Source organism: Schistocerca cancellata, chromosome 2 (genome assembly GCF_023864275.1).
Source record: "Schistocerca cancellata isolate TAMUIC-IGC-003103 chromosome 2, iqSchCanc2.1, whole genome shotgun sequence".
In the NCBI taxonomy this organism is placed as follows: Eukaryota; Metazoa; Arthropoda; class Insecta; order Orthoptera; family Acrididae; genus Schistocerca; species Schistocerca cancellata.
In genome coordinates, this window is record NC_064627.1 from 1,058,178,806 (window position 1) to 1,058,204,600 (window position 25,795).

The window sequence follows — 25,795 nt, forward strand, 5'->3', positions numbered from 1 at the left end:
GGCAGTCTTTTTGTTGTGCCTGTCAGTGACACAGCATCTTGACTATGTGGTGAGTAGCAACTATCGTTTCCATAATAACATTCTACATCTTTATTCTTCATGTCTGCACATTTGCAGCTCTCTGCCACTAGTAGGCTCTGAACTGCTGCGTGTAACATGGTGGTCTATAATGTAACTATGTCAATGCTTCAGAAACAGCATGCTGTATTCCAGACTGAAATCCAAGAGTTCATCCACACATGGAGCACCCTCGCCTCCAGCATGACATGCCAGACCAAACACCAGTGCTGTGAAATCTGCAACAATTTGGTGCCTCGGGTTCACTGTCATTGATCATCCTCCATACAGTCCAACCTTGACCCCACTAGATTTTCACCTGTTTCCAAAACTTACAGAACACCTTCGAAGACTTCACTTTGCAAGCAGAGGTCTGGTTGTGGCTCCATGAACAAAGTCAAATACTCTACAGTGGTGATATCAGCAAACTGGTTTCTCAGGAGAAATGTGTTCATCATCAAGGTGACTATGTTCAGAAATTTGTGACTGGATTGAGGACTTTTCAGTAGTGAGGATGCAGGATATAATCTCAGGATGGAGAGTCATTGTCAGATGTAGAAGTAACTTTGGGTGTGCCCCAGGAAAGTGTGTTGAGAACCTTGCTGCTCCTGTTGTATATTAATGACCTTGCAGACAATTTTAATAGTAACCTCAGGCTTTTTGCAGATAATGTAGTTGTGTATAATGAAGTATTGTCTATAAGAAGCTGCATAAATACTGTATTCTGTCAGATATTGATTAGATTTCAAAGTAGTGTATAGATTGGCAACTTTGCTTTAAATATTTAAGGATATAAAAATATATTTAATAAGGAAGATGATGAGACTTACCAAACAAAAGCGCTGGCAGGTAGATAGACACACAAACAAACACAAACATACACACAAAATTCTAGCTTTCGCAAACCAACGGTTGCCTCGTCAGGAAAGAGGGAAGGAGCGGGAAAGACAAAAGGATTTGGGTTTTAAGGGAGAGGGTAAGGAGTCATTCCAATCCCGGGAGCGGAAAGACTTACCTTAGGGGGAAAAAAGGACAGGTATACACTTGCACACACACACATATCCATCCGCATATACACAGACACAAGCAGACATTTGTAAAGGCAAAGAGTTTGGGCAGAGATGTCAGTCGGGACGGAAGTACAGAGGCAAAGATGATGTTGAAAGACAGGTGAGGTATGAGCGGCGGCAGATTGAAATTAGAAATTAGCGGAGATTGAGGCCTGGTGGATAGCGAGAAGAGAGGATATGCTGAAGGGCAAGTTCCCATCTCCGGAGTTCTGACAGGTTGGTGTTAGTGGGAAGTATCCAGATAACCCGGACGGTGTAACACTGTGCCAAGATGTGCTGGCCGTGCACCAAGGCATGTTTAGCCACAGGGTGATCCTCATTACCAACAAACACTGTCTGCCTGTGTCCATTCATGCGAATGGACAGTTTGTTGCTGGTCATTCCCACATAGAACGCTTCACAGTGTAGGCAGGTCAGTTGGTAAATCACGTGGGTGCTTTCACACGTGGCTCTGCCTTTGATCGTGTACACCTTCCGGGTTACAGGACTGGAATAGGTGGTGGTGGGAGGGTGCATGGGACAGGTTTTACACCGGGGGCGGTTACAGGGGTAGGAGCCAGAGGGTAGGGAAGGTGGTTTGGGGATTTCATAGGGATGAACTAAGAGGTTACGAAGGTTAGGTGGACGGTGGAAAGACACTCTTGGTGGAGTGGGGAGGATTTCATGAAGGATGGATCTCATTTCAGGGCAGGATTTGAGGAAGTCGTATCCCTGCTGGAGAGCCACAATCAGAATCTGATCCAGTCCCGGAAAGTATCCTGTCACAAGTGGGGCACTTTTGGGGTTCTTCTGTGGAAGGTTCCGGGTTTGACGAGATGAGGAAGTGGCTCTGGTTATTTGCTTCTGTACCAGGTCGGGAGGGTAGTTACGGGATGCAAAAGCTGTTTTCAGGTTGTTGGTGTAATGGTTCAAGGATTCCGGACTGGAGCAGATTCGTTTGCCACGAAGACCTAGGCTGTAGGGAAGGGACCGTTTGATGTGGAATGGGTGGCAGCTGTCATAATGGAGGTACTGTTGCTTGTTGGTGGGTTTGATGTGGACAGACGTGTGAAGCTGGCCATTGGACAGGTGGAGGTCAACATCAAGGAAAGTGGCATGGGATTTAGAGTAGGACCAGGTGAATCTGATGGAACCAAAGGAGTTGAGGTTGGAGAGGAAATTCTGGAGTTCTTCTTCACTGTGAGTCCAGATCATGAAAATGTCATCAATAAATCTGTACCAAACTTTGGGTTGGCAGGCCTGGGTAACCAAGAAGGCTTCCTCTAAGCGACCCATGAATAGGTTGGCGTACGAGGGGGCCATCCTGGTACCCAAGGCTGTTCCCTTTAATTGTTGGTATGTCTGGCCTTCAAAAGTGAAGAAGTTGTGGGTCAGGATGAAGCTGGCTAAGGTAATGAGGAAAGAGGTTTTAGGTAGGGCGGCAGGTGATTGGCGTGAAAGGAAGTGCTCCATCGCAGCGAGGCCCTGGACATGCGGAATATTTGTGTATAAGGAAGTGGCATCAATGGTTACAAGGATGGTTTCCGGGGGTAACAGACTGGGTAGGGATTCCAGGCGTTCGAGAAAGTGGTTGGTGTCTTTGATGAAGGATGAGAGACTGCATGTAATGGGTTGAAGGTGTTGATCTACGTAGGCAGAGATGCGTTCTGTGGGGGCTTGGTAACCAGCTACAATGGGGCGGCCGGGATGATTGGGTTTGTGAATTTTGGGAAGAAGGTAGAAGGTAGGGGTGCGGGGTGTAGGTGGGGTCAGGAGGTTGATGGAGTCAGGTGAAAGGTTTTGTAGGGGGCCTAAGGTTCTGAGGATTCCTTGAAGCTCCGCCTGGACATCAGGAATGGGATTACCATGGCAAACTTTGTAAGTAGTGTTGTCTGAAAGCTGACACAGTCCCTCAGCCACATACTCCCGACGATCAAGTACCACAGTCGTGGAACCCTTGTCCGCCGGAAGAATGACGATGGATTGGTCAGCCTTCAGATCACGGATAGCCTGGGCTTCAGCAGTGGTGATGTTGGGAGTAGGATTAAGGTTTTTTAAGAAGGATTGAGAGGCAAGGCTGGAAGTCAGAAATTCCTGGAAGGTTAGGAGAGGGTGATTTTGAGGAAGAGGAGGTGGGTCCCGCTGTGACGGAGGACGGAACTGTTCCAGGCATGGTTCAATTTGGATAGTATCTTGGGGAGTTGGACCATTAGGAGTAGGATTAGGATCATTTTTCTTCGTGGCAAAGTGATATTTCCAGCAGAGAGTATGGGTGTAGGACAGTAAATCTTTGACAAGGGCTGTTTGGTTAAATCTGGGAGTGGGGCTGAAGGTGAGGCCTTTGGATAGGACAGAGGTTTCGGATTGGGAGAGAGGTTTGGAGGAGAGGTTAACTACTGAATTGGGGTGTTGTGGTTCCAGATTGTGTTGATTGGAATTTTGAGGTTTTGGAGGGAGTGGAGTTGGAAGTGGGAGATTGAGTAGATGGGAGAATTATCACTGCCTCCCATCTCTGCAAATAAAGGTTTTCTAAGTGTGTAAATGAAACAAAATCTTCTCTGATTCCTTGCAGGTCAGCACACACAGAGTCCTTGACATTTTGGAAGACTGATACTCTTCTTTTAGACAGCCCATCTCCTGATACAGTTATTGGGAGTAGTTGACTCGTGTTTATGTGGCCGGCAGTTCACACTCTCTGTGCATAAATGCTCCATGAAAAACAGAATGCTCCTCCCATCTTATTGTTTCCAATGCATATTGCCAAGCTGCACAGATAGTGAAACACATACCACAATTCACAACATTTGGTGTCATGAGTATTTTGATTGTGTTCTTAAATAAAACTGTTCAAGAAACTATTCAATGAACAGATAATAGACACATACTTGAAATCAAATGTGTTCTCTGCCTTTAAGATGTGTGGGTGTCAATTTAGCTTCCTGGCCAAGTCTTATGTTGTGCACCTGTTCAGGCCAACACACTGAGGTGCAGCACTGCATCTATCCATCATCTTCCCACATTCACGAGGAATGCAAGAGATACCAGATGTACAAAAGTCAAAGTTATCCTTCATGCTGTGCAAAAACTTAATTTTTGTACCTGCATCATGGCAGCATATTAGTGAGTTTTGAAGTCACTTCACTATTCAGCACAGTTCCACCAAATACTTTCTTTATAATGTGAATTACTATGAGTAAGTTGATGGGATTCCAGTGACCTTTCCTCTACCATTTGTTGTGGTGGAACTGGAAGAAATCACACTACACAGTGTGATGCTCGCTGCAGCATTTCTACAGATACACAGATGATTCTCATCTGGTGTGGCAATACGGGAGGGACTCCTTCAGCAAATTCTTCAACCACCAAAATAATATTAATTTAAAATCAAATTCACCATGGGATTGAAAAAAATGTGCCTCCTGTTTCTGGGTGTCCACGTGCAGAAGAAACCTAGTTGCATTCTGTGACATGGGATATACAGAAAACCCACTCTCACAGAGTTCTATCAGCCAGCAACAATCTGCCATTATCCAGGATGACAGAGATCTGTATGCAAAGATGCTAATGCACAGGCAAGGACTTTGTGTGACAAAGATAACTTACCAGTGGAGCCCAACTGTTTGGAAAAGGATGGAACATATTCAGAGGGTGCTGAGGGCACTGAGATCTAGAGACTATGGTGAAAAAAGAAGAGACCTGAGAACTGCCTTCCTATCACATGCTGCCACAGCCTCTGCAAGAAGAGGCTGAGCTCCAAATAAGAAGGGGTTCAAGCCCATCTTCTGAACACTTAGAAAAATAAAATCTTCTGGGTGTATAAAACATGACCTCGGGCTTTGTATATCTGGGGTCTCTCACATTCTTTGCAAATGTGGCAAGTCTTAAATTGGGCAGACACAGTGTCGAATCACCATATGTTACACTGCATAACAATATTATAAAAAGAATAGTTGCTACTCACCATATAGCGGAGCTGCTTAGTCGCAGATAGGCTCAACGTAAAGACTGTCAGAAAGTAAGCTTTCAGCCGACAAGGCCTTCATAATACTGTCATACTCTGTCCTGGATTTTCCAATGTTTATTGTTAAACTGTTTATATACACAATATAAGCCTCAGCCAGGAACGTAAATTGGCACTGGATGAGCTCTGCTCACTGGAGCGACACACTTTAAATTTCAAGAAGATAATTTATCTGTCAGCAATTGGTTTCCATGACAGTATTATTAAGGAGGAATTCAAAATAATCTTAATAAGATCTCATCAATGATGACAAAATTTTTGCCATCAGTACACCTCGGCAACCTGTGTCAAAAGCAATAGGATGGGGGTGACATGACATGATGCATTTTGAGGGGCAGCGAAGGACAGCAGACTCAAGCTGCCAATCTTATAAACATGGGGCTGGGTGACAGTTAAATTGTTGTGGAGTAACTGTTGTGAAGATTTTAAATGTCAACTGCTGCTGTTGTTTATATGAGGAGATGGACTGTGAAACATCCAGAAAATGGAAGGAGAGTAAACACCTTATGAAAAGTCATAGTCTTCACACAAACTGATGCTTCATCATTGTGACTCTGAAAGCAGAGTTACCAAGTAAGTGCTATACAATGGAGGCAATTAAGTAGAACATACTCTGCAAATATTTCTTCAGAATATGCACATACATGTAACTAGTTATTATATATTCTCTGTGTAGTTCAAATTAAGGTACTGGACTCTGACATTTCACTGAAATGCTGGTTGTAAAGTTCAACATTCTAGCAGAAATGGAGGGTTATACTATCAATGAACCTGTGTCATAGTGTTTATCACAGACCGCACAGACTATCTCAATACACCTCACAGCTGACCCACTTTCCTACCGAGTGCCACCTATTTGCAGCCCCTGTCCATTTCCTCCGTGCTCGCTACTCTGAGATTCCTGCTGGAGGTCAGATGTGCTCGTGCATCTGCACTGGAGAAGGTGGATCCACAGCCCATCTAGGTGAATCAGTTATATGAATGCAAGGTGTCTGTTCTTTCAGACATGTTTAAATCCTCAGCTGTGATACATTGCATGTAAATTGAAGGTGGAGAGGGGAGAAAGGAAAGGAAAAGGATAAGTGGTGTCAGCTGCATTGGGCACAATGTGAAATCAGCAGCAATGAGTGAAAATGTGTTCCTGACCAGGATTAGAACTGAGGACCTTCTGCTTATCAGGCAGTTGCATTAACCCCTGTACCATCCAGGACACACGTGAAAGAACAGACACCACGCATTCATATAACTGATTTGCCTAGATTGGCGATGGATCCACCTCCTTCAGTGTGGATGGCTTAAGGCTGAACATTTCAAGAACCCACATGATGAGTTTTAAAACCAAACAGTCAAAAACTGAAAAATCTGTACCACTCACAACAATCAAAAAATGGAAGAACTTGACTCAGTCGGATACCTGGGAATAAACTTAGAACTTTGAGCTGGAATTCTCATATATCATATATAGCAAATAAATTAAACAGCTTTGCATTTGCAATGGAAATTTTAGCCTGTGCCACTGATACGGCCACCAGGAAAATGGCATACTATAGCTACTTTGAATCTATTATTCGATATGGCATAATTTTTGGGGGGAACATTACATGAATTTTAAAGTTGCAAACAATAATCATTCGCAACATGTGCTTTGCACAGTCGAGGACATCATGTCGACCATTATTTAAAGACCTAAAAATATTAACTGTCCCCACTTTATAAATCTTTAAAAAAAAAAAATCATTTTGAATACTCATACAACACAAGGCATAAAGAAACTTTATGCTCACCTCACATCGCTTAAAACTGCATGCTCAGGCTCCTCAGTATATAGCCATGAAAATTCACAACACAATAAAAAGGTGTGACATAATGAATATGAAGATTTACAAAAAAAAAGTAAATTCTCCACAAAGTATTATTAAGTGTGACAAAACCTCAAATAAGCTAATTGTAACCTGTACATGTCTCTAGTACATCAGACATATGTTCTGAAATTGTGTACATTATGAGATGAATAAAACACATTTCACATTTCACTATGTCCTACCTCTGGCGGGAATCTCACAGTAGCGGGCACGGAGGAAATGGACAGGGACTGTGGACAGGTGGTGCTTGCTGGGTGTGTGGGCCAGCCATGAGGCGTACTCAGATGGTCCACACAGTTGCGATAAACACTGTGTCCTGTGTGGCACGGTGGTTAATCCAACTGCCTGGTAAGCAAGAGATCCCGGATTAAAATTCCAGTCCAGCACACATTTTCACTCATCACCACTGATTCTGGGTTATGTCCCGATGCAGCTGACATCACTTATCCCTTCCCTTGCCTTGCCTTTCCTTTCCTTTATGCCCCCTCCACCTTCAATTTACATATAATTTGTAATAAATTAAAATGGTGTGATGTGATCAGAAGACAAGAAGAAAAAACATAGTGGACAGATGACTGAATACTGGATGAAAAGGAGACAACAATGAATAAGGAATTGGAATTGGCATGGAGTCCTTAGTTGGCCCATCAGAGAAGGGAAAAAAGTGGGAGGAGGAGAAATATTCACAGCATGAAACTAGGCTTGCTGTAAACAAAATTACATGCCACTGTTGCACCAAAAAGTTCTTATCAGTCATAGAACTCTTAAATAAGGATAGAATTCTCTTTAGAGAGTAATATGATAAGCTTGTACCATTAGTTGTACATTAGGATTACTTTAGGTTCTGACACTTGGTATGTGTGTCAAATATACTACTTAAATCAAACAATGGAAAACCCAGGATGGAATGTCACAATATTATGAAGAGGACAGTTGCTACCACATAGCGGACATGCTGAGATGCAGATAGGCACAACAAAAAGACTGTCACAAAGGACCTTCTCTCCCACTTGCTTCACCTGGTCCTACTCAACCCAACAAGTCACCTTCCTAGATGTTGACCTCCACCTCAGAGATGGCTACATCAATATCTCTGTCCATATTAAACCTATTAATGCCAGCTGCACCCGTTCCATACCAAGAAGTCCTTTCCATACAGCCTAGCCACCCATGGCCATCGCATCTGCAGTGATAAACGGTCCCTCTCAAAATATACCGAGGGTCTCACTGAGGCGTTATCCTCCCAACCTTGTACAAAAACAAATCTCCCGTGCCTTGTCTTTCCAGTCTCCCACCACCTCCCAAAGTCTCACTGTCCGGCCACTAAGGAGCATTCCCATCATAACATCAGTACCACCCAGAACTGGAGCATCTGAGTTACATTGTCCACTACGGTTTTGACTACCTCTCGTTGTGCCATGAAACGGGAAATGTCCTGCCCACTATCCTTCCCACCCCTCCCATAGTGACATTTCACCATCTACCAAACCTACACAATATATTTGTACATCCCTACACAACCCCTGCTCCCAACCCCTTACCTCATGGCTCATATCCCTGTAATAGACCTAGATGCAAGACCTGTCCCATACATACTCTCATTATCACCTACTCCAATCCAGTCACGAATATCATGTATCCCATCAAAGGCAGGGCTACCTGTGAAACTAGTCATGTGGTCTAAAAGCTAAGCTGCAACCACAGTGCTGCCATTCTATGTGGGCATGACAACCAACAAGCTCTCTGTCCACATGAATGGCCACCGACAAACTGTGGCCAAGAAACAAGTGGACCACTGTGTTGCTGAGCACACAACCCAACATGACATCCTTCATTTCAATGACTGCTTCACAGCCTGTGCCACATATATCCTTCCCACAAACACCAGATTTTCAGAATTGTGCAGGTGGGAACTCTTTCTGCAAATTATCCTATGCTCTCGTAAGCCTCCTGGCCTCAACATTTGTTAGTCATTGTCCTCTCCCATCCAGCACCTTCCCTGTTCCCATTCCAGCACCACACAGCCCTCTATCATTCCACCAACGCACACAGTCATTTTACTTCTCTGATTTTCCGCTGCCCCTATTCCCCCGCCTCTCCCCTGCACTCCATCAACCTCCCGACTGCACCTAGCTGCTCTACCCTCTCTCCACCTTGTCCTTGCACACTCTCCAGCAGCACTTCACCATCCCCCACCCCATCCTGCTGTCCCTCCACCTGCCCGCCTCAGCTCCTCCTTGCTCCCACTCAGTTGCCACTCCCATCATGCACTGCTGCTGCTCGCAGTGTGGCTTCAGCTGCCAGAAACTGCAGTCATGTATGTGTGGGTTGCATTTGCGTAAGGTTTTGTGTGTGTGTGTGTGTGTGTGTGTGTTTTGTCATTTTTGACAAAGGCCCTACTGGCAGAAAGCTTATTTTGTGACAGTATTTTTCTGGTGCCTATCTGCAATTCAGCATCTCCCCTATATGGTAAATTTATGACTTGTACTGACGAGTGTCCTTTACATTAAATCAGTGTTTTTTTTTTATGTATGTAATGAAATGATAAAATTCTTATTCATCTGCTACAACTGCCTTTATTAACATATCCAGTTTCAGAATGCAGCAGTGAATGCATTTTAATTGCAGCTGAGCTTGTTTATTAATATTATGATGTGTGCAGTATTTATACTTACAGAATGAAGAAAAGAAATGAAGGATTCAAAGTGACAGCACTGTTTCTAGACAGAGATATATTGATCTAAACTGCAGATCGAATAGGACAACATGACATTATTTGATTTTTGCTGAAGGTATATAATTAACTATCAGCCAACTGCAGTAACAGTATTCAATTTTCATTCAAAAATACTTTTAACTTACAGTTCCTTTAATAATATGGATTCTACCCAGACCATATCTGCTCTGAACTGCGTAGGTAGCTTTTACTTAGTAAATCATGAAGTTCCAAAGTACTCCCGGCCAAAAGTTCTATAATTCCCTGGTCCCCAGCTTCTCTTGAATTTTTGACTGTCAGATGTTTTAATTAGATTAGATTAGATTAGATTACCCACTTACTGTATCCAAAAATTCATCTAATGAGTAGAAGGAGTTGACATTAAGAAATTCTTTTAATTTCCTTTTAAATGCTATATGGCTATCTGTCAGACTTTTGATGCTATTAGGTAAGTGACTAAAGACTTTTGTGGCAGCATAATTTACCCCCTTCTGAGCCAAAGTTAGATTTAACCTTGAGTAGTGAAGAGCATCCTTTCTCCTAGTGTTGTAGCCATGTACACTGCTATTACTTTTGAATTTGTTTGGATTGTTAATAACAAATTTCATAACTGAATATATATATTGTGAGGCTACAGTGAAGATTTCTAGCTCTTTAAATAAGTGTCTGCAGGATCTTGGATGAGCTCCAGCAATTATTCTGATTACACGCTTTTGTGCAATGAACACTCTTTTACTCAATGATGAGTTACCCCAGAATATGATGCCCTATGAAAGCAGAGAATGAAAATAGGCGTGGTAAGCTAATTTACTCAGACGTATATCGCCAAAATTTGCAATGACCCTAATAGCATAAGTAGCTGAACTCAAACGTTTCAGCAGATCCTCAGTGTGTTTTTTCCAGTTCAACCCCTCATCAATGCATACACCTAGAAATTTTGAATATTCTACCTTAGCTACCGATTTCTGATTGAAGTCTATTTTTATTAATGGTGTCATTCCATTTACTGTGTGGAACTGTATATATTGTGTTTTGTCAAAGCTTAATGAGAGCCCATTTGCAGAGAACCACCTAACGATTTTCTAAAAAACATCGTTTACAATTTCACCAGCTAATCTTGTTTGTTGGATGTGATTGCTATATTTGTATCATCAGCAAAAAGTACCAGCTTTGCATCTTCGTGAATATAGAATGGCAAGTCATTAATATATATGTTAGTGAAACTTCTTGATGCAATAAACAGTGTGCAGACTGGTATCCAAACCTGGACACTGTCTTACATTGGCAGTGCCCTAATGAAGTGAACTATCCAGGTATGGCACAAAACCTGCACCTCCCCACTTCAATTCTGCCAATATCTCCCCCCTACTTAAATCTGTATGTTCTGGAGTGTACTTCAAGAATAACTGCAGTTGACTTTGTAAAATCAATGTGATTATCACATATAAAAAGTAACATTTCTAGGCAAACTCTTCAATTAAGACCACTTATGCTTCAAATTTCTTATAATACCTAAATATGTGAGAGAACCTCTAGTGACTCTCACAAGCTCATTCAGTCTGAAAGCTACACCAACTTGTAAAAACATGTAAAAATCATATCAAAACAACTCTAGGCCATATATTTACATACTGTCCCTACTAGACCATAAAACCTCTGAATATGGGCTATAGTGTTCACTATACCTAAGTCCTCTACTACTTTACAAATGTACTCCTTTCAAGCTGCAACAAAAAATACACAAATAAAGTGAGAAGTTACAGGAGTGAAAATATGAAAACTTTCAATGATTTCCTAGCAGCAGAAAAATGGAATGATGTATTATGTGTTTAAAATTATTTATGATATTGAATCAATTTTACTGTAATGTAGCATGTATTTAAAACTGTGTATTACTGTACAAAATAAGCTTGGGCCTATATCCTAGATCTCCTAGATCAAAGATTTGACAAAATTGATGATAAATAAATAAATAATGTAAAATAAAAAAAAGTAATTCCACCATCTCTCAGGAGAGTTATATTAATCAATAAGTCAAAATACTTAAGACAGAAAATATTATGAAATGGGTAGTTGCTACTCACCATACAGCGAAGATGCTAAATCACAGACAGGCACAACAAGAAGACTTACAAAAATGAGCTTTCGGCCAGCAAGGCCTTTGTTGAAAGTAGACAACACACAAAACTCACACACACCTGACCACAGACTCTACTGTAGCTTCAGCATCCACCAAATGTGGTTATGTGCGTGTGAGTTGTGTTTGTGTGAGTATGTGTGTTGTGTACATTGTCTATATCTGATGAAGAGCATTTTGGACAAAAGCTTCCTGCTGACGGTCTTTTTGTTGTGCCTATCTATGACTCTGCATCTCTGCTATATGGTGAGTAGCAACTATCCTTTTCATAATATTGTTATTAGTCCATCCTGGAGTTTCCAAAATTCTTAAGAAAGTTATATCACAAGCCAAGCGAATGGCAAATGACACCTGTGTGGCAACATCCTCAAACAAAGCAAAGGCAGTGTGGAGTACCATAAGTAAAACCAATTGTCTCATGAACATGAAACCAAAACTCTGATCCACAAACCTAGAGTCACTAACCCATGAGAAGTTGCAAATATATTCCACAATTACTACAAAGTGTTGTAAAGAAACTACTACAAAGTATCAAAATTACTACAAAGTATCATCTAATACAAATCCAACAGACAAAACAAAATAAAAGCTTCTGTAGAATTTACAATCTTCTGGGAAACAACTGCTGATGAAATTATATGAAGCACAAGAACCTTAAAATAAACTACTGATTGGAATTGATGGAATCCATGATATTATCATAAAGAACTGCATAAATAAAATATCTACCCCACACACTAATGTGTACAATTCATGGTTAATGACAGGAATATTTTCTGATTGTATGAAAGTGGCAAAATTTAACCCAGTTTTTAAGAAAAGTGAAAAAATAATGTACAAAATTACAGAGCCATATAATTGTTACCTATGTTTGGTAAACTTCTGGAGGGATTAATTTATCAAAGATTAATTAATTCTATTGGAAGAAACCAGCTTCTCTCTGATGCTCAGCATGCCTTCAAGAGAAATAAACCCACAACAACTGTTATATATGAGCACCTACATTACATCCTAGATGCTCTAGACAGAAAACAAAAAGCAGTTGGGATCTTCCGAGATTTGTGAACAGCATCTGATGTCATATACCACAAAATTCTACTAGACAAACTGCTTCAGACTGGGTCAGTTCATATTCCACAAACAGGAAACAATAAAATACAATGTTCAAGGACATATCAAAACATATCATCCAACTATGGTGATATTGCACAAGATATGCCACAAGACTCAATACCTGGAAGAATTCTGTTCCTTCTTTACATAAACGACTTACTTTAAATAACTTTGACCTTAGGATGGCAATGCATTCACATAACACAAGAAATGGACATACAATTGACATCCCGTTTGCCAGACTATCAAAGATTCACTGCAGTTATAAGTTTCTAGCACCCACATTTTTAAACAAATTACCCAAAAGCGCACATTCTATGCCCATGGATAAATTTAAAGTAAAAGTAGCAAAATGGATAAAAAGTAAAGTATTTTAAATAGTTCAAGAATTTCAAGAGAGTGCAATAAATGATATTGAACTTTGATGGTATGTTTTGTGAAAGAAGTATGTATTACTAAATTAGAAATATAATATTATGCAGGCAATTTGTCTTGTCAAATATATGTATACTTAGATATACATAATGTCTCTGTAACTTTTATTATATGATACCGATTACATGTAAAATGTTTAAAGGTGAATAAATTTAAATATGAACATGAGTGCCACTACCACCACACACTGTTCAGATGGTGCCAGTATCCTTCTTACAAGTAGAAATGACCAAGAGCTCAAAGAGTCTATAACTGAAAGTGCGGGTGAGTTGGGTGATTGGTCTGACAGAACTAATCTGACAGTCAACACAAAGAAAATCACCTTCCTCAACTTTCATGTGAGAAACTAGAAATTTATGCCTGATGTGAAATTACATGGCTCTGAAAATGTTAGAAAAAAGATTTTTAGGCCCGTGGATCCAGGACAACTTGCAATAGTAAAGACACATCAGGAAAGTTAATAGTAAGCTGAACAAAGAGTGCTATGTCTTGTGCATCCTTGCATAATGCACAAGCCCAGAGGTTATTCACACTGCTTACTATGCACAATTCCATAGTGTAGCGCATTATGGTACCATATTCTGGAGAGTCTTTAAACACAGCTCAGACATGCTCCTCACTCAGAAGAGAGCTGTGAGAGTAATGAACAGGGCAAGGCCAACTGACAGTTGCAGATCTTTCTTCCGAAAATCACTCATTCTACCTCCTGGCAATCTATGTATTAGAAATGTATAGGTATGCAAAAAATAATATTGCAAAACTCAGAAAAATGTGAATGTCCATGATCATGGTACAAGGCAAAAGATTAAATTCCATGTTCAAAAAATGGGTACCCCTGTCTTTAAAAATTCACCACTTAACCAAGCATTCAACTTTACAACAGTTTGCCATCAGATATAAAAACAGGAAGTCTCTGACATTGTTTAATAAGAGTACAAAAACCTTCTTGCTTGATCATTGCTTTTACACTGTATCCGAATTTTTGGTCCACATGTGTGGAAAGAAGTATAAAATCAACTGCAGGAATGATTTCTGTAAAAGAAATAAACACTAATGTAATATGTAAAATAAAAAAAAGGCAACCACTCTCCTATAACGGATCGATATGTGGAGCATACTAATACATAACAAAAAACAGCATTCACACTAGCTTTCACACACTAGTTGCTTTTCCAACAATAATACACACATTCACACACAGAAAAACACACAAACACCTAATGCACACTCCTGTGGCCATGGCAAGATGAGCAAGAAAGTTTTGTTTTTACACCATCTCCAACTACGAAAACTATGTCTTTTACTTTTAGTGTGTGTGTGTGTGTGTGTGTGTGTGAGTATGTGTGTGTGTGTGTGTGTGTGTGTGTGTGTGTGTGTCAGAGAGTGAGAGGAGAGTGGACTAGTGAGGACGTAAATGAGAAACTGTAATATCCTTGTAATAAGTTTTAATCCGTAACTATGCCAGGTATTTGTTTTGTATATGTATGAGAGGGACACGAAACTAAAATAAAACTGTAATAAATAATAACTATATAAAACTATGTTTTTAAATCCTCATCGAATCAGCTCACATCATCAAACCATCATCCCACACTATGAATTGTCCAGTATCAAATGTATGTTCTGTGCATCACAATGTGCATGTGCTGTACAAAAATGATTCTGATAACAAATGAATAAACAAAGAAATATTACATAACACAGCAAGAAAAATTTACTCACAGATCATCTTGTTGCTCATTGCCCCCTTCTTCAGCTACAAGAAGCTCATACTCTTCAGCTGCATACCGATCCCAGTCAGACAGCTATTAAAGTAATAAAAAGTGTTGTTATTTAAGTATGAGAGTGGTAAATTAATAAATTAAATGACAGTTTAATAATCCAGCTGAATAATATTCTTTTAATTGTAGTCATTAATAAAAAACCAGTTTATCACTTACTTGTTATTGCAGCTCAACCACTGTAGTGAGCACATCTCTTAAAAATTATCTATCTCTGGTACACTATATTAATGAAATCTATCTTTACTTTTGTAAAATAATATAAAAGCAGGCAAGGGAGGAAAATCTTACTTCATGGCCATCAGTATCATGATCTCGTTGGGAAGCAAATGGATCCCTCTGCTCATGATCCAAATATTTTTCCAAATTAAAAAATGTATCAAAAAATATAGGTGTCATCTTACAGCGCTTTAGATCTGCCAGGGAAATTTTTCCTGGTATTGCTGGATGAATCATGTCCAGCATCTGCAAAAAAAGGAAAGAAAAAAACTGCAATACATATTTAACAGATTTCTTAACATACATAGCTGTATCACAGGAGAATTCAATTGAGAAAACTAATGAATTGCTGGGCAGTATGTGTCTTCAGGAGGAGAAATGTTTAGAACTGCTGATGCACACACACACACACACACACACACACACACACAGACCTCAGGGTTTCACTGACCTGACCATCTCGTTTAACCTTCCCCAATATCTCTTTCACTTCTCCTCAAGGAAAGTAGGTGGAACCAAAGAGCATCTGCTGTTTTATGTCTCTCTAACTTATGAGAGTGAACTGTGCTCATATACACAACAACAATTTTTCACTAGGAGATGATTAACAAGTGGCCCATATTACCTTCATAGTTTAAGTATCATACTACATACCACCCCCCCCCCCCCCCCCCCCCCCCCCCCGCCACTCCCATGGACTTTGACGTTGGTGGAGAGGCTTGCGTGCCTCAGTGATACAGATAGCCGTACCGTAGGTGCAATCACAACGGAGGGGTATCTGTTGAGAGCCCAGACAAACGTGTGGTTCCTGAAGAGGGGCAGCAGCCTTTTCAGTACTTGCAAGGGCAACAGTCTGGATGATTGACTGATCTGGCCTTGTAACACTAACCAAATCGTTATCAGGAGAAAGACAACTGGCGTTCTATGGATCGGAGCGTGGAATGTCAGATTCCTTAATCGGGCAGGTAGGTTGGAAAATTAAAAAAGGGATATGGATAGGTTCAAGTTGGATATAGTGGGAATTAGTGAAGGTCAGTGGCAGGAGGAACAAGACTTCTGGTCAGGTGACTATAGGGTTATAAACACAAAATCAAACAGGGGTAATGCAGGAGTAGGTTTAATAATGAATAGGAAAATAGGAACACGGGAAAGCTACTACAAACAGCATAGTGAACGCATTATTGTGGCCAAGATAGATACGAAGCCCACGCCTACAGTAGTACAAGTTTATATGCGAACTAGCTCTGCAGATGAGGAAGAAATTGAAGCAATGTATGATGAAATAAAGAAATTATTCAGATAGTGAAGGGTGACAAAAATTTAATAGTCATGGGTGACTGGAATTCGGTAGTAGGAAAAGGGAGAGAAGGAAACATAGTAGGTGAATATGGATTGGGGCTAAGAAATGAAAGAGGAAGCCGCCTGGTAGAATTTTGCACAGAGCACAACTTAATCATAGCCAACACTTGGTTCAAGAATCATAAAAGAAGGTTGTATACATGGAAGAAGCCTGGAGATAATGACAGGTTTCAGATAGATTATCTAATGGTACGACAGAGATTTAGGAACCAGGTTTTAAATTGTAAGGCATTTCCAGGGGCAGATGTGGACTCAGACCACAATCTATTGGTTATGACCTGTAGATTAAAACTGAAGAAACTGCAAAAAGGTGGGAATTTAAGGACATGGGATCTGGATAAACTGACAGAACCAGAGGTTGTACAGAGTTTCAGGGAGAGCATAAGGGAACAATTGACAGGAATGGGGGAAAGAAATACAGTAGAAGAAGAATGGGTAGCTTTGAGGGATGAAGTAGTGAAGGCAGCAGAGGATCGAGTAGGTAAAAAGACGAGGGCTAGTAGAAATCCTTGGGTAAAAGAAGATATATTGAATTTAATTAATGAAAGGAGAAAATATAAAAATGCAGTAAATGAAGTAGGCAAAAAGGAATACAAACGTCTCAAAAATGAGATCGACAGGAAGTGCAAAATGGCTAAGGAGGGATGACTAGAGGACAAATGTAAGGATGTAGAGGCTTATCTCACTAGGGGTAAGATAGATACTGCCTATAGGAAAGCTAAAGAGACCTTTGGAGATAAGAGAACCACTTGCATGAACATCAAGAGCTCAGACGGAAACCCAGTTCTAAGCAAAGAAGGGAAAGCAGAAAGGTGGAGGGAGTATATAGAAGGTCTATACAAGGGCGATGTACTTGAGGACAATATTATGGAAATGGAAGAGGATGTAGATGAATATGAAATGGGAGATACGATACTTCATGAAGAGTTTGACAGAGCACTGAAAGACCTGAGTCGAAACAAGGCCTGCGGAGTAGACAACATTACATTGGAACTACTGACGGCCTTGGGAGAGCCAGTCCTGACAAAACTCTACCATCTGGTGAGCAAAATCTATGAAACAAGCGAAATACCCTCAGACTTCAAGAAGAATATAATAATTCCAATCCCAAAGAAAGCAGGTGTTGACAGATGTGAAAATTACCAAACTATCAGTTTAATAAGTCACAGCTGCAAAATCCTAACGCGAATTCTTTACAGAAGAATGGAAAAACTAGTAGAAGCCGCCCTCGGGGAAGATCAGTTTGGATTCTGTAGAAATGTTGGAACACGTGAGGCAATACTGACCCTACAACTCATCTTAGAAGCTAGATTAAGGAAGGGCAAACCTACATTTCTAGCATTTGTAGACTCAAAGAAAGCTTTTCACAATGTTGACTGGAATACTCTCTTTCATATTCTGAAGGTGGCAGGAGTAAAATACAGGGAGCGAAACGCTATTTACAATTTGTACAGAAACCAGATGGCAGTTATAAGAATCAAGGGGCATGAAGGGGAAGCAGTGGTTGGGAAGGGAGTGAGACAGGGCTGTAGCCTGTCCCCGATGTTATTCAATCTGTATATTGCGCAAGCAGTGAAGGAAGCAAAAGAAAAATTCAGAGTAGGTATTAAAATCCATGGAGAAGAAACAAAAACTTTGAGATTCACCGATGACATTGTAATTCTGTCAGAGACAGCAAAGGACTTGTAAGAGCAGTTGAACGGAATGGATAATGTCTTGAAAGGAGGATATAAGATGAACATCAACAAAAGCAAAACGAGGATAATGGGATGTAGCCGAAATAAGTTGGGTGATGCTGAGGGAATTATATTAGGAAATGAGACACTTAAAGTAGTAAAGGAGTTTTGCTGTTTGGGGAGCAAAATAACTGATGATGGTCAAAGTAGAGAGGATATAAAATGTAGACTGGCAATGGCAAGAAAAGCGTTTCTGAAGAAGAGAAATTTGTTAACATCGAGTATAGATTTAAGTGCCAGGAGGTCATTTCTGAAAGTATTTGTATGGAGTGTAGCCATGTATGGAAGTGAAACATGGACGATAAATAGTTTGGACAAGAAGAGAATAGAAGCTTTTGAAATGTGGTGCTACAGAACAATGCTGAAGATTAGAGGGGTAGATCACATAACTAATGAGGAAGTATTGAATAGGACTGGGGAGAAGAAGGGATCGGTTGGTAGGACATGTTCTGAGGCATCAAGGGATCACCAATTTAGTATCGGAGGGCAGCGTGGAGGGTAAAAATTGCAGAGGGAGACCAAGAGATGAATACACTAAGCAGATTCAGAAGGATGTAGGTTGCGGTAGGTACTGGGAGATGAAGAGGCTTGCATAGGATAGAGTAGCATGGAGAGTTGCATCAAACCAGCCTCAGGACTGAAGACCACAACAACAACAACAACAACAACTATTTCTGGCACGCTCTCTTTCTCCCCCATCCTTCCAGTCACATGTGCATTGACTCTTAAACACACGTATTCCATGGTGACACTCACTGTTCATTAGCAGGTCATCTGCCATAGGTGGAGGATGAGAAATGATTGGGGTAGCTGGGAATGGAGGAGGAATTTTAGGGTAGGGATACCAGACACAAATAATCTGAGGCGAAAATGACAACATGTAGAAGAATTCTGGTAACAGACATAAAATACATTGAACTGTTTGTGTGTGTGTGTGTGTGTGTGCGTGTGTGTGTGTGAGTGAGAGAGAGAGAGAGAGAGCGAGAGAGAGAGAAAAGGGAGGGGGGGGGGGTGAAGAGGATGTAATGGGAGTGTAGTGTGAAGATAGAAAAAAGTGTAGGAAATGACAAGGGAACAGGTTTTACCTGATTCAATTAATTATACTTTCAGCTCAGCAGAGCCATAGTGAAGAGTTCCTCAAGGAAATAGCATATGTCGTAAAATAAAAATACATATTTTTAAAAAAATATTAGTTCCTTCCACAGACTAAGTGAAACAGACCACATGGACAGGAAAATAAGTAAAAAGAATCTTAAACATACTCACAAAACATATAAATGTACGATACTATCATGTCATAACCACAATCAAGTCCAAATCTGAAAGCAGGGTCATCAATGAAGTACAAGGCTTAGCACTGCAAGCACATTTATTACGTACAGCCAGAACAGAATTGAACTCCTGGATGGAGAGTGCAGCTATTTACACAAAAGAGAATATTCCATGATACACAAACATTAAAAACATAGGAAATTTGAAGGACCTTCTGGAACTGATAAGTACTAAATAACAAATAACTGTGAATGGACAACCTTGAACTGGCAACCTGCAACACACCAACCAGCGATGCTAACTGCTACATCACACTGCATGTAGCAAAGTTTGCAGCACTGCTCCCTCTCCTGGAGAAACAGTGGCCTGGTGTTTGGGTGTTTCGTAAGGTCTCACTCCAGCTGGCTACACCACACTGGATCTAGATCTTGTCATTGGTCCTCTGTATGGCAGCATTGATGGAACCTCGCATTCCAGTTGTATTGTCACATCCTATTCACTGTGAGACCTTCGGAGGTAGCCCCTCTCACTGAAGCTTTGTGATCATTGAGCAGGTCTTCAATTTCCTTGAACAAGGAGACCCCATTGTCAGCCTGCACTTCAAGACGGTAGTACGGCTTCATATGGTGAACATGGGTGACACCTCTGCCCTTCTGTGTTGTTTATGAAGGGTCATAATCTTTCACTTTATATGTGATGTCTGACAATCCAGGAAGGACACGAAATGGCCCAAAGTAGTATGTTAGTAGCTTTTTCGATAGTCCCACTTTCAGTGCAGGTGTAAATTCCATACGCAGTCTCCCAGGCTGTGTCTCACCTGCCAGTGTTTGGTGTTATAGCACTGTCAGAATTTCTCCTGGATGTCCAGCATTCTTATGTGAGCCAGCTGCCTTGCTTCTTTGGTCCTGGTGGTGAGGTGTTTCACATAGTCATCTTGAGTATCATCCAACTGAATGGCAACAGTGCATCCATTGTCATTCAACCTTACAACTGTTGAGCAGAAAGAATGGTGTGAAACCTGTAATGTCATTTGCTTCACGGTGTTGTATACAAAATATCACATGTGACTGTATTATATGTAAATCTCCCTATTTGATGTCAACATACATTGAAAGCACATCCATTGACATCTCATTAAAGCATACTGTGAGGCCATTTATCTTAGAATGGTATGCAGTTATCCTGTGGGTGATATCACAACATGAAATTACTTCTGACAGTCTCAAATGGAAAACTTTTCCACAATCAAAAGATCATCACAATGGGTGGTCCATGTTTCAAAATTATATTGTTTACAAGAAACTTTGTAATTTTCATAGCTTTGACAGTCAGCACAGCTTTGGTGACTGTGTAACAGGTGATGATGCTTCCAATTCAGTGGAAGGGCTCTGGTACCAGATGCCCCAGAGTAAAAGCAACACATGCTTCCATCACTGGCATTTCTTACAGTGACTCACTTGGTGTCTAATGAATCAGTAGAGGCCTGGCCAGTGATAATTACAACTGATTCTGTCTGGAGTATTCACAAATCCTGGGTGACCAAATGTGGAAGCATTGTAGAAAAACTTCAGTTCAGCAGGCCGTAGATGGGCTGGGATGATGAGTGACCATTTCTGCCCCACTGGATAATACACACATCAAAAAAAGTTTTGCATCAGCCCAGTTCCTAGAACTCCTGAAGATAGACGTTGACTGTGGATATTGTATCCCTTTGACTGTTCAGAGACATCACTAAACCTGCCCCAAGATGTAAACAACCACGCATGAGCAGCGCCTATTAGATGGACGGGGTCCAACAACCGATCAGTTCCATTCATTCCACCAGGAAGGAGGTACACAGCTCGTGTTGTCTGTAGTTCAGCCATGCCTAGATGGTCAATACTGCAGTTCAATTGCATCCGCATTGTTACTTTGTGCCAGGACGGGCTCCCAACAAGAGAAGTGTCCAGGTGTCTCGGGGTGAACCAAAGCGATGTTGTTCTGATATGGAGGAGATACAGAGAGACAGGAACTGTTGATGACATGCCTCACTCAGGCCCCCAAGGGCTACTACTGCAGTGGATGACTGCTATCTAGAGGTTATGGCTTGGAGGAACCCTGACAACAACGCCACTATGTTGAATAATGCTTTTTGTGTAGCCACAGGATGTCATGTTGCGACTCAAACTGTGCACAATAGGCTGCATGATGCACAACTTCACTCCCGATGTCCATGGCGAGGTCCATCTTTGCAACCACAACACCATGCAGCATGGTACAGATGGTCCCAACAACATGCTGCACTCAGGATTTTCATCATGTTCTCTTCACTGATAAGTGTTGCATATGCCCTCAACTAGACAATCATCAGAGACATATTTGGAGGCAACCCGGTCAGGCTGAACGCCTTAGACACACTGTCCAGCGAGTGCAGCAAGGTGGAGGTGCCCTGCTGTTTTGGGGCCAACATACGCTACTGGTGGTCATGGGAGGCACCATAACGGCTGTACAATACATGAATGCCATCCTCTGACCGATAGTGCAACCATATCGGCAGCATATTGATGAGGCATTTGCCTTCATGGATGACAATTCATGCCCCCATCATGCACATCTTCAGGATAATGACATCACTCGACTAGAGTGGCCACCATGTTCTCCAGACATGAGCCCTATTGAACATACCTGGGATAGACTGAAAAGGGCTGTTTATGGAAGACATGACCCACCAACCACTCTTAGAGATCTGTGCCAGATCGTCGTTGAGGAGTGGGACACTCTGGACCAACAGTGCCTTGATGAACTTGTGGATAGTATGTCACGACAAATACAGGCATGCATCAATGCAAGAGGACGTCCTGCGGGTATTAAACATACCGGTGTATACAGCAGTCTGGACCACTACCTCTGAAGGTCTTACTGTGTGGTGGTACGACATGCCATGTGTGGTTTTCATGAGCAATAAAAAGGGCAAAAATGATGTTAATGTTGATCTCTATGCCAGTTTTCTGTACAGGTTCCAGAACTCTTCAAACTGAGGTGATGCAAAACTTTTGTTTATGTGTGTAGTTAATTGTCCCCCTTATCCAATGTTATGTTTATTAATTGGAATTCTCCTTCAATTAGTTCCTCCTCCTGCAAGGCTTCTATGGTTTTCAGCAGTTCTGGATCTTCCTCCTGCTCAGCCGCAAGGTTATTCAGTGCAGTGATGACTGAGACTTCATCCACACTGCTGTGTCCCATCAAACAATTTCTTGAAAGTTAGTCAGCTTCCTTGTGTCTGCGTCCATGTTTGTATACCAGGGTGACATTACGTGGTCTGACACGACGTTGAGTGGTTTGGCCAAATAAATATGGCCAAAACTTGTTGACAACCCAAACAAATAAAAGGCACTCTTTCCCAGTTGTAACAATAGTTCATCTCAGGCTTGGAGAGTATCACCTTTTCAGCACCTTTCTTAATTTTCACTGGAACTGCACTATAACATATTTGCTGGTGTCAATGTGAAGTTCTGTCTCAGGATTCTCTTCATACAGTGCTAGAACTGGAGAAGATGGTAGCAACTCCTTAAGAGCAAGGAAAGATCTTTATTGTGCCTAATTCAAAAAAAATTTATCATCTGCCTGCAGTATTTCTTACAACAGACGTGCCTTGGTACAGAAGTACTTAATGAATTGCTGGTAGTATGTGAACATTCTGAGAACCTTCTCAATATCATGAATGTGCCAAGGAGCTGGAAAATCTGTGACTTCTCTTATTTTCTCTGGACTGGGTAGAACTCCATCACCATTTACTAGGTGCTCCAAGATTTTTATTTCTTGTGAGGTGAAGAGACATTTTCTCGATTCAGGTAGAGGCCTGCAGTCTGATCACACTACAACACAGTTAACAGGCCACTTAGATGTCCTTCAAATGTCTTCAAAAACTGATGGTTTCATCCAGATAGCAAAGAGACATTGCCCGTTTAAGGTATCAAACCAAGTTGTTCATCATAAATTCGAAGATGGTTGGAGCATTACACAGCTCAGATGTCATTACTCTGAACACATAGGGGCTGACAAGAGCTATGAAGGCAGTTTTTCCTGGCCAGCTTCATTGACCTTTACCTTTCTCCTTCTCTCTTCTGTGCACATCACTCTTTCCCTGTCCTGATCATATACTGCCTTCTCCTATCACTCTTCCCCCAATCTCCATGCACCCAATGTCTCTCTCTCTCTCTCTCTCTCTCTCTCTCTCTCTTCCCCCTCTCTCTGTGTCTATCTTCTTCTACTTCCCCCCCCCCCCCTCCCTCCCTTTAACCCTCATTCTATAAATCTATATCTCTTATATGCTCTACCCTCTGAACTTCTTTTTTCTTGTTGTGCAGCCACAGAGTCATCTGTCAAAAGACCTGCCTCACTCTATCCTGCTACTCCCTCCTATCTTCATGCATTTCCCCTACCCCCTCCCCACCTCTATTAACCCAGGAAGCGGCTAAAAATAATTGATAATCAATAATCAGTCTTGCTGTGGCCACAGGACTGTATGTTTGGGTGTCGACAAAAAGAGCAAGAGCTTGAAAGCCACGATGAATGCTGTTTTCTTTTACATGTTTCTGTTCCACACATCAGTCTACTACAGGTGTATGGTTGCATTGCCCTTATTTTATGCATGGTTACACAAATAACTTAATGTGATACTAACCTAAGAAGAACATTCTTTAATTAACTTTGTTGATATTTTATTGTAATGACTAGAATATTTTAATGAAAATATTTTATGGTGTATGTTATTTCCTATAGTGCCCTGAAGATTGTGTTCATACCTCCACAAATACCTCTGTTCGTATATAACATGCAAGAAAACAGCACAACAGTACCTCCATTTTGACAGCTGACACTTGTTCTATGTAAAGAAGTCCCTACCCTACAGCTCTGGCACTCAAGGGCACCAAAACTGCAGATGGAAAGCAGGAGGTAGCCAAATGTGCTCTGATATCCCAGACTGATGAGTCCAAAAGGCTGCCAGAATGCAGGGACCTAGACGACAGCTGCCAGATGGTGCTCCTAATATCTGCAAGCACTGCTGTCACCCCCTCAGCACTAGGCATGGGCCATGCCACATGCATCACCCTATAGGCGCCCGTGGCCTTGCTGCTATAAAGCTAGCAGCAAAGTGGCCCGGACCTCAGTTGTGTTCCAACTGCACTCTCGGGCTGTTCATTGTACTCAGTGTTGCTCAGTTCTTGATGTTGCTACATCTATGCTCTCAATTTGGTTCTGGGCTTGTCATGTTGTCTTCATTGTTCGTCCATTACTGTTCTCGTCTTTCCGCAGTTTTCAGTGACTCACCTTTGATGCCCTCAGCCGACTGACCAGTGTCTTCTGGTCTTGCTTGATTCTGGTTACAATAACAGCATTGACAGAGCCTTCAGATCAGAGAGAATATTCTGTCCTGACGATCCAGAAACTGTTTTCCTGTGTCTATCTTCCTGTGACCTCAACAAACCAATCACCACCATGAACCAGCCTTTCACTGGTACTCTCCTTATTACTTGAGCCTTGAAAAACACTGCCATGTCCTTTGCCATGGCTTTGATTACCTCGCTCAGTGTCCAGAGATGAGGGATATTTTGCCCTCAAATCCTAGGGCAAAAATCATAGAAGCAACTTGAGCTGTTCACCTACAGAGTATGCACAAGCGAGTCCAAACAAACACAGGAGTCAGTACTGACCTGTCTATCTGGCATGTCAAACTCTAAAATTTTCCAATTGCCCTTTTAATTGCATATGAATTGATGCAGTGACGAACAATTTAAAGTCATGAATTTACCTGGCACAGACAGTCTTCAAAAGGCAACGTTTCCATGCCCAGTGCTTCCATTCTTTGCAGCTGCTCCTCATAAAAATATTCAAGTTCATACATGGACAGGAAACCATCACCATCAAGATCCATACACCTGTGAAAGAAGTTTACCCACATAATTTCAATTCAATAAATATATATACCTTTTACACTTTAACATGTACTTATGAATTTTATCAATAATGGAAGCACTGAAAAATACAGACCAAACTAG

At 41.3% G+C, this 25,795-nt stretch overlaps 1 protein-coding gene across 1 annotated transcript in view; it reads right to left on the reverse strand.

Annotated features, from left to right (window-relative positions):
• LOC126160968 (uncharacterized) overlaps nucleotides 1–25,795 on the reverse strand; it is a 340,498-nt gene that overhangs the window by 32,032 nt on the left and 282,671 nt on the right. The window contains exons 9-11 of the mRNA XM_049916949.1: nucleotides 25,549–25,675; nucleotides 15,463–15,636; nucleotides 15,113–15,195 (exon numbers count right to left, since the gene is read on the reverse strand). Coding sequence (XP_049772906.1) covers nucleotides 15,113–15,195; nucleotides 15,463–15,636; nucleotides 25,549–25,675 — 384 coding nt within the window. The remainder of the gene's footprint in view (nucleotides 1–15,112; nucleotides 15,196–15,462; nucleotides 15,637–25,548; nucleotides 25,676–25,795) is intronic.